General features: G+C 48.0%; 1 protein-coding gene and 1 non-coding gene across 2 annotated transcripts in view; both read left to right on the top strand.

The window, feature by feature from the left end:
• Positions 1–8,763, top strand: part of YWHAG (tyrosine 3-monooxygenase/tryptophan 5-monooxygenase activation protein gamma) — a 33,422-nt gene extending 24,659 nt beyond the window's left edge. Inside the window, exon 2 of the mRNA XM_017533486.1 lies at positions 5,290–8,763. Coding sequence (XP_017388975.1) covers positions 5,290–5,946 — 657 coding nt within the window. The 3' untranslated portion in view covers positions 5,947–8,763. The remainder of the gene's footprint in view (positions 1–5,289) is intronic.
• A 4,185-nt stretch (positions 8,764–12,948) lies between these two features.
• Positions 12,949–13,055, top strand: LOC119472021. Its single transcript, XR_005201119.1, has one exon. It is a non-coding gene; the product is annotated as a U6 spliceosomal RNA (small nuclear RNA).
• The last annotated feature ends 4,650 nt before the right edge of the window (positions 13,056–17,705 follow it).

The raw sequence follows: 17,705 nt of genomic DNA, 5'->3' as shown, positions 1-17,705 counted from the left end.
GGCATGGTGGCACGTGCCTGTAATCCCAGCTACCGAGGAGGTTGAGGCAGGAGAATTGCCTGAACCCAGGAGGCGGAGGTTGCGGTGAGCCGAGATCGCGCCATTGCACTCCAGCCTGGGAAACATGAGTGAAACTCCGTCTCAAAAAAAAAAGAAATTTGAACTTGAGCTTGTAGTAGTTGAGAAAGCAGAAACTTGAATTTTGTTTTTAAGCAGAACATATAACTCTGGGGAATAAAAACTGAAACCTTCTACGTTTTCCCACAGCCATGACAGTAAATTTGGGTACCATGTTTACAGGTGTCACATTTGTAGAAACAGTTTGTTAACTGGGCGTGGTTGGAGGCTGAGGTGGGAGGATCTCCTGAGCTTGAGTTGAGGCTGCAGTGAGCTGTGAACTCGCCACTTCTCTCTAGCCTGAGCAACGGAGTGAGACCCTATTTCTTTTCCTTTTTTTTTTTTTTAAAGAAGAAGGCTGGGCATGATGGCTCATGCCTGTAATCCCATCACTTTGGGCGGCCAAGGCTAGAGGATCACTTGTGCTCAGGAGTTTGAGACCAGCCTGGACAACGTAGGGAGACCCTGGTCCCTGCAAAAATACAAAAAGTAGCTGTGTGGTGGTGGGCGCCTGTAGTCCCAGCTTCTCTGGAGGCTGAGGCACAGGAGTTTGTGGCGTGACTGCAGTGAGCTGTGATTTCACCACTGTACTCCAGCCAGGGCAACAGAGTGAGACCCTATCTCTAAAAAACAACAAATTTAATGACTATTTTGAAAAATGTTACCTCCCTTCCCAAATGATACAGATCCCATATCTTCCCACATTGAATAGTTATTCTGCCTTGATTAAATCTTTTTAGACACTATTAGAATAACTTTTGTTCTTTTAAAAAGTTATCTTTTCACCTTTAGTATGGTGAGGGTCTCTTCTTTTAATTTAAAAATAACAGATTAATTCTCATGTAAGTAATTTTGATCTAAAGGTTAAATAATTTTTAAAAATTCTGATTTAAGGTGTTCAGAACAACCTTTCCTTTGAGCAGACTTTTTAGAGCTAAAGGGTTTCCCTCTAACTTAGTTTTTCACTGGCAGAGAACATCTGGACGTGTTCCAAATGTGGTCGAGCTACTGTATCTAAAGGTGATACTGGCATTTCATAATCTGCTTGTTCCAATTTGTCTGGGGACAACTAGACAGACTTTACATAAGTACAGATCGCCACTCTGGGCTCTGCAGGGAGACTTCATCTGAAGCAGGAAGCGCTCCCCCCAGGACTGGTGAGGTAATTTGAGCTCTAAATAGCTCTTGGCCCTTGAAATAAGGACAGCATGATTTAGGGGAAAGGCCAGAACTTGATCTCTGTGGCCTTCGGTACAATGGCCTCTCCTTGCACTGGAGGCAGTCATGAGGCCTGCACTGCGGGGGCTTGTCTTCAGCGACCGCACACTTGGGGAGGTATGCCAGACACTGGCGCCAGCAGCGCCCAAGGGCTCAGATCCTTCCAAAGCCAAGTCTGAGCAGTTTTTTTCAGGCTGTATGGGACTAGGGTTTTTGGAAAGGAAGTGATGTGAGGCAGCTAAGGCAGTTTCCGCTTAAAATAGAGAAGAGGGTGAAACGGAGAAGAGACACTCGATACAGGAAGATGAGCTGGGAGATCGATAGGTAGGAAACGTAGATGTCCCCTGTGGTGAGAACTAAAATGAAGGAAAATTATTCAGGGTATTCTTAAAACTAGTTCCTTGCATTTCTGTAGCATTTTCCTTTTTCAAGAAGACTTTGCTGGGCACAGTGGCTCTCACCTGTAATCCCAGCACTCTTGAGAGGCCAAGGCGGGAGGATCACTTGAACTGAGGGGTTTGAGACCAGCCTGGGCAACATAATGAGACCTTGTCTGTACTAAAAATTTTAAGATGGCTGGATGCAGCGGCCACACCTATAATCCTAGCACTTTGGGAGGCTGAGGTAGGTGGGTTGCTTGAGGCCAGGAGTTCAAAACCAGCCTAGGCAACATGGCAAGACCCTGTCTCTACAGAAAAATAGAAAAATTAGCTGGGTGTGGTGGCATGTGCCTTTGTCCCAGGTGCTCAGGAGGCTAAGGTAGGAGGATCACTTGAAGCCCTGGGAGGCTGAGGTTGCAGTGAGCTAAGTTGGTGCCACTGCACTCCAGCTGAGGTGACAGAGTAAGACCTTGTCTCAAAGAAAAAAATAAGTCAGCCATAGGCTGGGCACTGTGGCTCACACCTGTAGTCCCAGCACTTAGGGAGGCTGAGGTGGGTGGATCACTTGAGGCCAGAAGTTTGAGACCAGCCTGGAAAACATGGCAAAACCCCATCTTTACTAAAAATAGAAAAATTAGCCAGGCATGGTGGCATATGCCTATAATCCCAGGTACTCGGGAGGCTGAGGCATGAGAATTATTTGAGCCTGGGAGGAGGAGGTTGCAATGAGCCAAGATTGTGCCTTGAACTTCAGCCTGAGCGACAGAGTGAGACCATGTCTTTTTGAAAGTCTATCTGCTCCCCCTGCACCTCCCCCCCCAAAAAAAGGTAGAAATCAGCCATGCATGATGGTGCACACCTGTAGTCCCAGCTACTCTAGAGACTGAGGAGCGAGGGTTGCGTAAGCCCAGTAGTTTGAGGCTGCAGTGAGCCGTGATTGTGCCTCAGCACTTCAGCTTGGGTAACAGAGTGAGACCAGGTCTCAAAAAGAAAAAAAGACTTTCTTATTTGTGTGATATACCTGTATACCTCATGAAAGAGGCAGAAATCCCCGTTGTGCAGATAAGAAAACCAAAGTCCAGAGAAATGAAGTGGCTTGTCCCCAAGATTGCCTAGGAAATGATGGAACTGGGAAAAGCCCAGTCTTTTAGTTGTTTGTGGACACAGCAGGAGTGACAGCGGTCTGCTGGATGACAGATAGCACAGAATGAGGCACGAGGTGCCTGTATTTATTCATGCAGGAGCAGAAGTGTTTGCAGAAGGGCAGGGCACAGGAGGTGGTAGAGCAGAGCATCGCTTTCCTGGCTTCCTTCTGCTCTGAACTCACCCCTAGTCTTCCCCTCTTTTGAGTCTGTTACACTGAGGGCACAGCTGGTACGGGTAACATTGTTCTCCAGCATTAAAACAGAGCATCAGTAATGTCTAGGAAAAAGTTAACTTTAAAAACACTGCTAATCAGTTTAGGGAATATTTGAGTGTAAACCATTTGCTAATCAGTTCATTCAAAAAATGAATTGCCTGCCTTAAACTAATAAGAATGATTTGGTTTATGTTTTGATTCAATTATCTCTGAGTAGATGCTGCTTGAATTAGTGACTATATCCAGTTTTGCCAAGCATAGCCCCATTTATAATTTAAAGCATTTTTTATAGAGATGGGGTCTTGCTATGTTGGCCAGGCTGATCTTGAACTCCTGGCCTCAAGCAGTCCTCCCCACTTGGTCTCTCAAAGTACTGGGATTACAGGCATGTACTAATATACTGAACATAAATGATTCAAACGTAGGGGGAAAGAGTCTCCTGGTAGCTCAGTCCCCCCATTCCCCAGGAGTTTAGTACGGGGCTGTCCAGTCTTTTGGCTTCCCTAGGCCACATTAGAAGAAGAATTGTCTTGGGCCACACATAAAATACACTAACACTAATTGATGAGCTAAATTTTTTTTTTTTTTTCCCACAAAAAATCTGTTATTTTTATTTTTTTTTGAGGCGGAGTCTGTCACCCAGGCTGGAGTGCAATGGCTCAATCTCAGCTCACTGCAGCCTCCACCCACCCCCACCCCCCTACCAAAAATCGAGAGATTCTCCAGCCTCAGCCTCCCGAGTAGCTGGGATTACCGGCTCCCACCACCTCGCCCAGCTAATTTTTGTATTTTCAGTAGAGACCAGGGTTTCTGACCTCATGATCCACCCACCCTGGCCTCTTCAAAGTGCTGAGATTACAGGCGTGAGCCACCACACCTGGCCAAAAATCTCAGTGTTTTAAGAAAGTTTACAGATGTGTGTTGGGCTGCACGCATCCCGTGGGCCATGGGTTGGTCAATCTTAGTTTAGTAGATCTTTTTGGATTCTATCTCCCTACCCTTGGTATCTGTATGTAATATAATGTTATACAGATGCTGTGGTTCATCTACACAGGTAACAGTGGGGACTTGGGACAGGGAGTAACTACTTTTCTTCTTTCCCCATCCCCAGTCAGTTGGTGTATGCCGTTAGTCCCAGCTCCTCAGTAGGCAGAGGTGGGAGAATCATCTGAGCCTGGGGAGGTTGAGGCTGCAGTGAGCTGTGATCATGCCGCTGCACTCCAGGCTGGGTGATAGAATGAGAGACCCTGTCTCAAAAAATAAGAATGTATTTCATATGGTTGTCAAATACTTAATGTAATAATATATTATTCTGATACTGTAGAAATCAGGTAAATAAAGTTAGTATTATTGGCTGAATTTTATTATAAGCAGTTATTTGTAGTCATAAAAATATGCAACATTGGTTTGATATGCCACTTTAGTTTTCTTAAGGTGATTAGTGTTGGGGGTGATGAGGGCGGGAAGCTTAAGAAATGCCCGCCTTGGAAGAAGCCTTGATTCCTGTTGCCCTGCTCAGCTCGGAGGGGCTGCGCTCACCTCATTCTTTTGTATTGCTAGTTGTAGTTGTATGCAGTCAAACACTCCCACTGCCACAAATATAATAATACATGAGTTTCCTGGGTTGCTAAAGCGTCACAGCGATCAGACTCAGTCCCATGCCCTCTGAGGTTTAGAATTCACATGGTCGTAGCATACGAGCGGAAAGGCCTCCTTGTTTCTCCAAAGTTGGCTTGAAGTTGACTCAGTATTTTCTCATCCAGAAGGGATGGGTCTGAAGTTTAGTAGATAGGGTAGGATTAGGAGGAATTTGTCAGTGTGTTTTCCTAAGGAAAAAAGAAAACACTGAGTTGGACCATCTGTACTCACAGTCTTTAGGACTGGTACATGTATATAATATTACATGAAAGAGTGGTTGGCCTTCTGCGGTTTAGATAAAAGCTTCTCATCCAAGACCTAGACTGTTGTGTTTGGTGGAACACATGTGATGGGCCTACGTCCTTTCCTGGGGAGGAAGCCGGGGTTCAGACACTGTTGATCCAACCGCACATTCCCCTCCCTCGCGTGTGCTCCACCTCCAGCCCCCCTTCTCCCCACCATTCTGTTCATCAAGTTACTCAGCCGAGAGCTCTGTTGTTGTAGTGGCCCAAAGAGACGAGTCACCCAGTGGACACCATCTGTACCATAACAGCTCTGTCCTTTTCCCCCCAACAGGTGACAGAGCTGAATGAGCCACTGTCCAATGAGGAACGAAACCTCCTGTCTGTTGCCTACAAGAACGTGGTGGGGGCACGCCGCTCTTCCTGGAGAGTCATCAGTAGCATTGAGCAGAAGACATCTGCGGACGGCAACGAGAAGAAGATAGAGATGGTGCGCGCGTACCGGGAGAAGATAGAGAAGGAGCTGGAGGCGGTGTGCCAGGATGTGCTGAGCCTGCTGGATAACTACCTGATCAAGAATTGCAGTGAGACCCAGTACGAGAGCAAAGTGTTCTACCTGAAGATGAAAGGGGACTACTACCGCTACCTGGCCGAAGTGGCCACCGGAGAGAAGAGGGCGACGGTGGTGGAGTCCTCTGAGAAGGCCTACAGCGAAGCCCATGAGATCAGCAAAGAGCACATGCAGCCCACCCACCCCATCCGATTAGGCCTGGCTCTTAACTACTCCGTCTTCTACTATGAGATCCAGAACGCCCCGGAGCAAGCTTGCCACTTGGCCAAGACCGCGTTCGACGACGCCATCGCCGAGCTCGACACCCTCAATGAGGACTCCTACAAGGACTCCACGCTCATCATGCAGCTCCTCCGCGACAACCTCACGCTCTGGACGAGCGACCAGCAGGACGACGACGGCGGCGAAGGCAACAATTAAGGCCCCAGGGGGACTGGCAGCGCACGCGGATGCTACTACTGCAGTCTTTATTTTTTTCCCATGAGTTGGGGGTCGGGTGGGGGAGGGAAAGGGAGGGATGACCTTCCCAGGGAGAAACCCACGACCTGTCCTGTCTTTGATCGCCTCTTTGACATTTTTGCCAAAATACCACTAGTGGAAAGTCAGGCTAGCTGTGCTGGTATTGGAATAGCAGCCTCACACTGGCGTCTGGACTGTTCTGTAGATTCATGCAAGTGGAGCTGTCTGTCTCTAATTTAACTTATTGCTAGAAGATAGGGTTTTCAGATGAAAAGAAAACTTAAAAGAGGAATGGCCCTCACTCAGTAAGTTCTGTGGTTCCAGTAAGGATTTTTATGTACATATGCTCTCGTCTCTCATTTTGGGTACTTCTATCTCATCTGTCTCGGCTCTGCATGTTTTCCAGGGTGTAGCCTACAGACATGGAATAGTGTAAACCCCAGACTGACAGACTTAGAACCTGAGGCCTCGTGTGTCCTTGTGGTTTAGGACTTGCCAGTTTTCCGAAGTCTCTGATTAGTTGACAGTATTAACACTAAATTGCAGTTTACAGTATTTCTACATGACAGCCATATGTAACATCAAAGCCATCGACTGCGTATTTTTCCTTTGGTTTGCTAGTTGTTTGGGCTTAAACATCTGTGTTCAGCCTTATCCTGTTGGTGTTGCTGTTGATCGGTCTCCTAGGCTAAATGAGGAGAATGAAAGCAACTTCAGGTTTTGGTTAATAGGTGCTCGGCAGGTGGCTGTGGGATTTTTTTTTTTTTTGTCCTCCTTTCCTCTTAACATAAATCCACCACCAAAATTATCTATCCTCTTGAGAGAAACGTGAAGCGCCACAAAAATAGAGAAAATTCAGGTCTGTATGTCATGGATCGTGTTGGTATTTTCAGAGAATGTCCCGCTTCCGAAGCTGCCACAGCTCCCTCCTCAGGGATCACACTGCCGTCGCCCACTTTGCACTGGAGCGTTTCCCACTGCCCCTCGTGCTGGCGGACGCAGCTGGGTGGAGAAGCTTTGGGGTCGTAGAGGCGTCTGGAGAAGGTCTGTGGTGCAGTGTGTGAAAATTCAGGTGCTAGAAGCCTACTGGTAGACAAACCCAAAAGGAAGAGCTATATCCATAACCATTCTGTCAAGTTGCGGGAGCCTTGTCAGCGTGCCGGTTTTTCCTCCCTGAAGACACTCCTTCCCCTAGTCATTGTTGTAGGAAGATAAACTAAAACTGTTCCGGAGAACAAACACTTAACTCCTCTTTGACCAGAACTTTTTCCTCTCTATATAGTTGTTCTTTTTAATGAAAAAAGCATAGAAATTGGAGATTGGCTTGTCTCGTGCAGCCAGCGCGCATTCGGAATGGACGGAAACAACATTGCTATTTCCACTCATTTGTTTTCGGTCCGCCCTGATCCCTCACTCTCATTTCAGGTAAATCTGTCTAGCTGTTAACACGGCCTGAGTGCGCATCCAGTTTTTCATCAAGTCAGTGGCAGTAGAAACTCCCGAGGCGTGTAATGATAGCACACTTGTGTTCTTCGTTCCTTTGTTTTATTTAGGCAAGAAGAAGTGTGAGTAATAATTGAGGAAAAACGGACAGATGCTTTTGCTAAATACCAAAACTGAGCTTACACTTAGGAACTGAGTATGTGTAACAGGATACAGGTGACAGTGAAGATGCAAGAACCACGATGAGCACAGACTCAGTGTGCTCTGTGACATTGCACAGTTTACCCAGCATGACTTTCCTTAGAAGGCCCCCTCCTCACAGTAGAGCAGAAGTCCCAGTTCACTGAAGCTACCAGAAGAACTAGTAGAAGAAAGCTTTGCAGCTTCCGTGCCTCTTACAGGCACCTAAAGTCATGGCCAGGGAGGAGAACGATTTCGGGAGGGGGCGGGTAGGTGGGGCTTTCCCTAATTTATCTTCATGTCCAGTGAGCAGTGTTGCGTTTTTCCCTGTAGCGTTTGGAAATGATTTACTGGAATTACAAAACCTATTTTTCCTTTAAATTTTAGCTTTGGCTCTGGCTGCTTTTTAGAATAATGCAAGATTAAAAAATCACACCTGAGGGCTAAAAACGGAGAGGGAATGGGAGACTTGATATTTAAGCAGCTTGAATGGTTTTTCTTTTCTTTATTTTTAAAGAAATGCACTTGCCTATGATACTGTCTCTCCAGTGAAATGATTACTCCTCCATTACTCTATTGATACAATATTGTGCATGCTAGTGTTGTATTTCTATACAGTAGCTTGAAATTGATTAACTTATACTGTAGGTGTTATGTATTCCTATGACAAAAAAAATTAAGTCTTCAAATTTTTTAAAGGTTTTTTTTTTGTTTTGTTTTGTTTTTAATTTAATTATTCCTTTTGGGGGTAAAGTTTGCTCTACCAAATAGTGATTGTAACAAATTGATCTGTTTTGGATGTTGCTATAGTGACATGCAGTTATATATTTTGTTTTTAAAAGGGGGGAGCAAAAGAAACACCAGTGTTAGCTTAATCTTAATGTCTGGTGTTTGTCATGGTGAAATTATAACTATTACAGTGTCGGAGAACAACGAACACGTTCTCTGAATGAGCCTTTGTGCTTTTTGTCATGTTATGCAGTGAACTATTTTTAAGGTCTAATCAGTGATTATTTTTCCAGCTCCGTGTTTCTCTAAGGAATTATTTCACACACGGACCATCTTTAGCAGTTTCCTCAGTGATGGAATATCATGAATGTGAGTCATTATGTAGCTGTCGTACATTGAGCAAATAAACTTACAGATCTGACGCCAGTGCTCCTTAGCTTCATTGTGTGAGTTTGACTGTTCCTTTGCTTTTGAAGGTTGGAGCGGATGTTGGTGTTCTCTTCCCCAACTCAAGGAATGAGGCTGGATTGGCAGTATGCAGGAAGACAGTATATACTGGGAAGCACCTCCAATCAGGAATCAGATTTGGCTTTGGGGACTTAAAAAACCATTGCACCAGGCGGGGCACGCAGTGGCTCACACCTGTAATCTCAGTACTTTGGGGGGGCTGAGGTAGGCAGATCACGAGGTCAGGAGTTCAATACCAGCGTGGCCAACATGGTGAAACCTTGTCTCTACTAAAAATACAAAAATTAGCTGGGCATGGTGGTGGGTGCCTTTTATCCCAGCTACTCTGGAAGCTAAGGCAGGAGAATCGCTTGAGCCCAAGAGGTTGCAGTGAGCCAAGATCTCACCATTGCACTCCAGCCTGGGCAACAAGTGGAAAACTCCATCTCAAAAAAAACAAAAAACTAGGCCGAGTAGTAGCTACCAACTCTTCAGCACACATTGACCAAGCACTTTTAGTGTGGCAGTTATAAAAAAATTGACTTATTGTAACAGGGTCACTGAGGAAGAAGGAAAGTCATACGTCCTCTCTGCTTATGCATCCAGTCTGTTGTGATGTGGGGTTTTTTTTTTTTGAGACAGAGTCTCGCTCTGTCGCTCAGGCTGGAGTGCAGTGGCGCAATCTCGGCTGACTGCAGCCTCTGCCTCCCAGGTTCAAGCGATTGTCCTGCCTCAGCCTCCTGAGTAGCTGGAATTACATGCGCAACCGACCACGCCTGGCTAATTTTTGTATTTTTTAGTAGAGACAGGGTTTTCCCCATGTTGGTCAGGCTGGTCTCGACTCCTGACCTCGTGATCCACCCACCTCAGCTTCCCAAAGTGCTGGGATTACAGGCGTGAGCCACTGCTCTTGACCTTTGTGATGGATGTTTTCTTAAGACAGGGTCTCACTTAGTCACTCAGGCCAGAGTGCAGCAGTATAATCATAGCTCACTGCAGCCTCAAACTCCTGGGCTCTCGTGATCCCGCTTCAGCCTCCTGAGTAGCTGGGAGTGCTACCATACTGAGCCATTTTATGTATTTTTTTGATTTTTTTGAGATGGAGTCTCGTTCTGTCGCCCAGGCTGGAGTCCAGTGGCATGATCTTGGCTCACTGCCATCTCTGCCTCCTGGGTTCAAGTGATTCTCTGGTCTCAGCCTCCCGAGTAGCTGGGATTATAGGCACATACTGCCATGCCTGGCTAATTTTTTGTACTTTAATAGAGACAGAATTTCACTGTTTCCCAGGCTGGTCTCAAACTCCTGAGCTCAGGCAGTCCACCCGTCTTGGCCTCCCAAAGTGCTAAGATTACAGATAGGGTGAGCCACTGTGTCCAGCCAGGCCATTTCATATTTTAGAGACAGGGTCTTACCATGTTGTCCAGGCTCATCTCAAACTCCTGGCTTCTAGTGATCTGCCTTAGCCTCCCAGAGCACTAGGATTACAGATGTAAGCCACTGCACCTGGCCTTTTGTGATAAGTTGTTTCAGTTGAAGTATTTGAAAAAATACACTCTCACATAGATAAGTAGTTGGGAAGGGATGAACCTAAAGAATTGAAGTTGAATGGCAGAAGCAGAATAAGGTTAAGAAAGTTCTCATTAGGTGAGTGTGGTGGCTCATGCCTGTAATCGTAACACTGTGGGAGGTTGAAGTGGCAGATTGCTTGAGCCCAGGAGTTCAAGACCAGCCTGGGCCACACAGTGCATAGTGAGACCCCTGTCTCTACAAAAATTAGGTGGGCATGGTGGTGTCCACCTGTAGTTCCAGCTGCTCAGGAGGCTGAGGTGGAAGGATTGCTTGGGCTCAGGAGGTTGAGGCTGCAGTGAGCCATGATCATGCCATTGAATTCCAGCCTGGGAGACAGAGCAAGAACAAAAAACAAAAAGGGCAGGCTGAGTGGCTCATGCCTGTAATTCCAGCACTTTGGGAGACTGAGGCGGGCAGATCATGAGGTCAAGATTGAGACCATCCTGGCCAGTATGATGAAACCCCGTCTCTACTAAAAATGCAAAAAAGTTAGCTCCATTGCATTCCAGCCAGGTGACAGAGCGAGACTCCATCTCAAAGAAAACAAAAACCAAAATGACGTATACTATGTGAATTAAATCAGTCTGTAGATCAGGCACTGGTGGTAAAGGTCTTTTTTGCCTCTTTTTCAGTATACTCTAGAATTTTTTAAATAACTGATACTAGGCCGGGTATGGTGGCTCATACCTGTAATCCCAGCACTGGGAGGCCGAGGTGGGCAGATCACCTGAGGCCAGGAGTTCCAAAGCATCCTGGCCAACATGGAGAAACCCTGTCTCTACTAAAAATACAAAAATTAGCCAGGTGTGGTGGCGCATGCCTTTTATCCCAGCTACTCGGGAGGCTGAGGCTGGAGAATCGCTTGAACCCAGAGATGGCTGTGAACTGAATTGTGCCGTGGCACTCCAGCCTGGGCAGCAGAGCAAGGCTCCATCTCAAAAACAAAAGCTGATGCTCTGAAACGTGATTAAAAATCATGGCGTGAAACAACAGAGGTCTCGATTCCAAGAACTTCAGGGGTGGAGCAGAGAGGCCATAAATGAGCTAATTCAGTGGGACCTTCCAGTACAGTAAGTACACTGCTGTTGACTATGAAAGCAGTTTCCGCCGGGCACGGTGGCTCAAGCCTGTAATCCCAGCACTTTGGGAGGCCGAGGCGGGTGGATCACGAGGTCAAGAGATCGAGACCATCCTGGTCAACACGGTGAAACCCCGTCTCTACTAAAAATACAAAAAATTAGCTGGGCATGGTGGCGCGTGCCTGTAATCCCGGCTACTCAGGAGGCTGAGGCAGGAGAATTGCCTGAACCCAGGAGACGGAGGTTGCGGTGAGCCGAGATCGCGCCATTGCACTCCAGCCTGGCTAACAAGAGCGAAACTCCGACTCAAAAAAAAAAAAAAAAAAGAAAGCAGTTTCCTCCACTCTTCCTGTGTGGTGACCACACGCACTGGCCTATGCTCTGGTCAGCTGAAACTGCACGTTGACTCGCTGGGTGATCTGAGTGTCTAAGGATGGCACCTACCTCCTGGGTGCACGGTTCCCAAAGCCGGCTTGGAGAAACAACCTTCTGAGCGCTGGCTCGGTGCTGTTCTAGGAGCTGACAGTAAGTGGTCACCAGCCTAATCAGAACATTCACATGTGGCATGTCAGCTTGCTAATTATTTAGCCCACTGGTTTGAATTTTCCAATTCTGGTGTGGATAAATGTGGTTGAATCTGAATGGCCACAAGAGACCTATAGTCAGTGAGGAGTTAGGGCGGGAGTGGCTGGATCACACTGGCAAGACACGAGTCAAGACATCTTAGGTTATCTGAGGTACTAACATGGCACTCTGTAATCCAGAGTATTGGAGAGGAAGGTCCATAGGAATTACTTTGAGGAACATCATGACTTTGGGCTGTTTTCTCCTTTTTTGGAGAGACAGGCTCTCGCTCTGTTGCACAGGCTGGAATGCTGTGGCATGATCACAATTCACTGTGGCCTCTACCTCCTAGGCTCAAATGATCCTCCTATCTCAGCCCCCTGAATAGTTGGGACTACAGGTGTGTACCACCACACACACCTAGCTAATTTTTTTATATTTTGTAGTTGGGGTCTTGTCATATTGCCCAGTCTGGTCTCCAACTCCTGGCCTCAAGCAATCTTCCCACTGCAGCCTTCCAAAGTGCTGGGATAACACACATGAGCCACTGCACTCAGCCAGTTTTTATTTTTTGAGTTGGCAGTGCATACACGCTACAAAATACAAAAGCGTGAGGCAGCCGTATGCAGCCCATGAAGCTTGAAATATTTATTTTGTGGCCAGTAGTCTGCAGACCCCCGGTTTATCAGAAACTCCCACCATGCCTGTTACCTGGTCATCCATTCCTTGCCGTCCTTAGAGGTAACTACTGCCGTTCATTCTTAATTTGGTTCAGATTGAAATAGGATTTTTACTGCCTTTGAGCACTGACATGACTCTGGCCTTGTGATTTTAAATATGGATAGTTGAAATTTGGTGGTCCCAAAGCAGACATCTTGAATTAGAATATTTGATCCCACTTAATGGGTAGTTCGGTGGAATTGGGGGACTTGGATCCCAAACACAAAAATTAGTGCTCGCTTAGGCAGCACATATACTAAAATTGGAATGATACAGAGAAGGTTAGCATGGCTCCTGCGCAAGGATGACACGCAAATTCGTGAAGCCGTCCATATTGTAAAAATTGTTTTATTAAAATTCTTTTTTCTAAAAAAAAAAAAAAAATTGAAAACATTTCGGTGATTGGCTACAGACCCACTACTTGACATGGCAGATAATGTCTCTGTGTGTTGTGGAAACTTGAAAGTAAGTCACTGGGCCTGGTGCGGTGGCTCACACCTGTAATCCCAGCACTTTGGGAGACAAAGGTGGGCAGATGACAAGGTCAGGAGTTCAAGACCAGCCTGACCAACATGATGAAACCCTGTCTCTACTAAAAATACAAAAATTAGCCGGGCATGGTGGCATACACTGTAATCCCAGCTACTCAGACGGCTGACACATGAGAATCTCTTGAACCTGGGAGGCGAGGGTTGCAGTGAGCTGAGATCGCATCGCTGCACTCCAGCCTGGGCCACAGACACTCCATCTAAAAAAAAAAAAGTCACCACTGGCATTTTACTACCAATGTTCATATTTCTCCTTAAAAAAAGGACACCCTCAGCCTGGCGTGGTAGCTTTTGCCTGTAATCCCAGCACTTTGGAAGGTTGAGGTAGGCAGATCACCTGAGGTCAGGAGTTTGAGACCAGCCTGGTTAACATGGTGAAACCCTGTCTCTACTAAAAATACAAAAAAATTAGCCAGGCGTGGTGGCAGGCGCCTGTAATCCCTACACAGGAGGCTGAGGCAGGAGAATTGCTTGAACTTGGTGAGGAGGAGGTTGCAGTGAGCCAAGATCTCGCCACTGCACTCCAGCACAGGTGACAAAGAGAGACTCCATCTCAAAAAATAAATAAGGTGCTTTAATAAGAACTGGCTTTTACTCACAAACATCCTCACTTGGCCCAGAGTCCTGGTGGTCTGCAGCTGTTCTGCCCTAGGCAAGGGGGAGCTTCGGAGACAGCGCAGCCCACCTTTACTCCAGTTAACTCAGGGACAGGAGGCATGCCTGAGATGCTTCCTTCGTAGTGGATCTACACGAGGATAATCACAATCTTGGTGTTACATGAGTTCTTCCCACTGTGATGGGGAAATTGCCCTACCACTCACTGGCTCTTAGGAGCTGAGAAGATACATGAAAACCTCTTTTTATTCTCTTTTTTTTTTTTTTTTTTTTTTTTTCTTTTTATTCTCTTTTTTTTTTACCCAGGCTGGAGTGCAATGGCGCGATCTCAGCTCACCGCAACCTCCGCCTCCTGGGTTCAGGCAATTCTCCTGCCTCAGCCTCCTGAGTAGCTGGGATTACAGGCACGCGCCACCATGCCCAGCCAATTTTTTGTAGTTTTTAGTAGAGACGGGGTTTCACCGTGTTGACCAGGATGGTCTCGATCTCTTGACCTCGTGATCCACCCGCCTCGGCCTCCCAAAGTGCTGGGATTACAGGCGTGAGCCACCGCGCCCGGCCATCTTTTTACTCTCTTAACCTGAAGCCAGATTTTAGAGATGGGGTTTCACTGGTTGTCAGTTTTTTTCTTTTGTTTTGAGACAGGATCTCGCTCTGTTGCCCAGGCTGGAATGCAGTGATGCAGTCACAGCTCACTGCAGCTTCCAACTCCTAGACTCAAAGCAATCCTCCTGCCTCAGCGTCCCAAGTACCTGGGCCACCTTGCCTGGCTAATTAAAAATTTTTTTTTTTTTGCAGAGACTGGGTCTTACTATACTATGTTGCTCAGGCTGGTCTTGAATGTCTGGGCTTAAGCGATCCTCCTGCCTCGGCCTCCCAAACTGCTGGGATTACAGGTGTGAGCCACCATGCCCAGCCGGGTTGTCGGTTCTTTAAAACCAGAAAGAAAACTCTTTTTTTATTCCATTAGGCTTATCAAAGCAGACTGCCTTCCAAGAGACAGTATTTTTTGGTTTTGCTTTTGTTTTGAGAGAGTCTCGCTCTGCCACCCGAGCTGGAGTGCAGTGGCTGGGGATCTTGGCTCGCTGCAACATTCACCTCCTGGGTTCAGACGATTCTCCTGTCTCAGCCTCCTGAGTAGCTGGAATTACAGGAGTGCGCCACCACACCCGGCTAATTTTAGTATTTTTGGTAGACATGGGGTTTCACCATGTTTGTAAGGCTGGTCTCAAACTCCTGACCTCGTGATCTGCCCACCTCGGCGTCCCAAAGTGCTGGGATTAAAGGCGTGAGCCACTATGCCCGGCCCAAGAGAGGTTTTTTTTTTAGTATTATAGTTTATAGGCGTTTTGCCTGCTAAGTTGGCTGAGTAAATTCTCGGACAAGGAGTGTGGGCAGTGGGCAGATCAAGAGTGAAAAATACTCTCTCGCACTAAATCAGGAGACTACATTAGAAACAGACAAGATAGATTCAGGAAATAAAGGATGACTAAAAGGTATAAAGGACAGAGCAGCTTGTAGCTGACTGCAAGCATTTTGGGGTGAGTCTTTTTTTTCATGTAATCTCCCTAAATACCGCCCAAATCTCCAAGGTCAATCAGATGCCACCTCCCGCTGCTGGGGCGGCAGCAAGATGAGTGATAATCATTGCTCTCCATGGTATGTTAGCACTTCGATTTCTTTCGCCCAGTGGTGACAGAGCCAAAATGAAACTGGCTAAGTACAAAACACAGCAAAATAGCAGCGGCCCCATCCCTCAGGGATTCACGCACACACCAGCCATAACTGGTCTAGCTGCCCCTGCCCCATTCTTTGGGCTACAGAACGCTGCTATGATGCTGGTTTGCTAAGGCCCAGGAGCTGGGCGCGGGGGATTCAGCATCCCTCCCGGCCCAGGTCTGGGTCCCCCTCCCTACTCCCACCTGGGGTTCCTGCGGTCCACTCCCCTGCTGACCCCTCCAGGCTCTGAAGCTGGCTTTCCCGGGGACCGCCTCTTCCAGACCCCGGACTGCAACAGCGCCCTCGAGCCCAGCCACCCCCGGCTCCAACTCATCTGGGAGCTCCATCCTCCGCCCTACCTCTGAGTACCTCCCCTCCCCAAACGCCCAGACCCCGGGCCAAGGAAGCCTTTTGCTGCCGGCGTCTCCCCGGGGGGGCTGCTTTGCACCGGCGAGCCGTTCGTCCCTGGCCCAGGTGTGCAATGGCGCACCTCTGTTGCCAGGGTTTCTCGACGGAAGCACCGGATTCTCGGACCGCGCAGACACCAGGGTCCCCGGACTACGCGGAAGCCCGGATGTGGGCTGGGCGGGGCCGCGGCTGTGTCTGCAGCCCTGTTCCGGGAGGCGGCCCCCTCCCTCTCAGGCACGGCAAGAGCCAATCACAGGCCAGCGTGTCCCCGCTCCGCCAATAGTCGGCCTGTTGCTAGGGCCTGGGTCTTTGCTCCTGAATCGGCCCGCTCTGCGGCCCCAGGGCTTCATTTGTTGCAAACCCGGCCTTCCAGCCACCCGGGAGCTTTATCTCCCAATGTCACCCGCTTCTCTCTCCTCCGTCTTCAGCCTGCACCTTTGTTACGTGCTTGGAAGAGCGGAGCCTTGGTGTCGTGGTGGGTCCTTGGTCCCACGCCTGACCTTCAGTTTCCCATTCTGAACAATGACGTGATCTCTCCTATCCCAGCCTGTACTGGTTTGCTATCCATTCTTACCTACACATCCCTCCTTCTGGAAGCAGCCCTGGGAGGTCTGCGTTATTAGCAGATTGCAGAAGAGGAAACTCCCGGCCGCCCGACGCACACAACAGCTGGGAGGTTTCTGGTGGCGACCTGGGTCTGACAGGTTCCATCACCTTATACCTGGGCACCATGGTTGCAGCAGTGAGGAAGGGGGCAGATCTGGTGTCCTGGGGACACTGAGGCCTGCCTCTGCCTCTCTTTGGTATCCCAGGCCCTCCATAGCCAGGTCCCAACCTGTCTGCCCAACGTCGGCCGCCGCCTGCCCCAGGTGTTTACGGCCCCATCAGCCTCCTGTGCGCCCTGCAAGGCCCTCTGCTCGAATGCCCTTCCCTCCCGCGGTCCTGATGGTGATAACTTCGAATTGAACAGCGGCGGCCAGCCAGGGCTAGGGCTCTCCCCCATCATCAGTCCTGAAAGATGTCAGAAATGGATTAAAGATACCCAATCTCCCCACTTCACATCTCCTGACATAGAGTTGTATAATCTCAGGCTGAGAGGGGAGATGAGTTGCCCAATCCACTATCAAGGGGGGATTTAGAAATTAAAAAGCAACTCCAATGTGGCTGCTGTTTAAAAGGTGGGATTCTGTCACTCGGCAATGTCTATTTTCTCTATCTTTTTTTCTTTTATTTTCTTGACAGAATTTCGCTTTTGTCACCCAGGCTGGAGGGCAATGGAACGATCTCAGCTCACTGCAACCTCCACCTCCTGGGCTGAAGCAATTCTCCTGCCTCAGCCTCCTGAGTAGCTGAGATTACAGGTTAATGCCACCACATTTGGCTAATTTTTGTATTTTTAGTAGGAATGGGGGTTTCACCACGTTGGCCAGGCTGGTCTCGGACCCCTTATCTCAGGTGATTCACCTGCTTCCGCCTCCTAAAGGGCTGGGATTACAGGTGTGAGCCACCACGCCCGGCCTCTTTCTTTCTTTTTTAGAGACAGGGTCTCACTCTGTCGCCCAGACTGGACTGGAGTGCAGTGGTGCAATTATAGCTCACTGCAGCCCCCAACTCCTGGGCCCCTAGTAGCTGGGACTTAACACCCAGCTGATTTTTTAATTTTTTTTTTTTTTTTAAGAAACATGGTCTCTGAGGTGGG

This window comes from Cebus imitator, unplaced genomic scaffold, assembly GCF_001604975.1.
Source record: "Cebus imitator isolate Cc_AM_T3 unplaced genomic scaffold, Cebus_imitator-1.0 Scaffold82, whole genome shotgun sequence".
Lineage (NCBI taxonomy): Eukaryota > Metazoa > Chordata > Mammalia > Primates > Cebidae > Cebus > Cebus imitator.
This window is presented reverse-complemented; position numbering and strand designations above follow the sequence as displayed.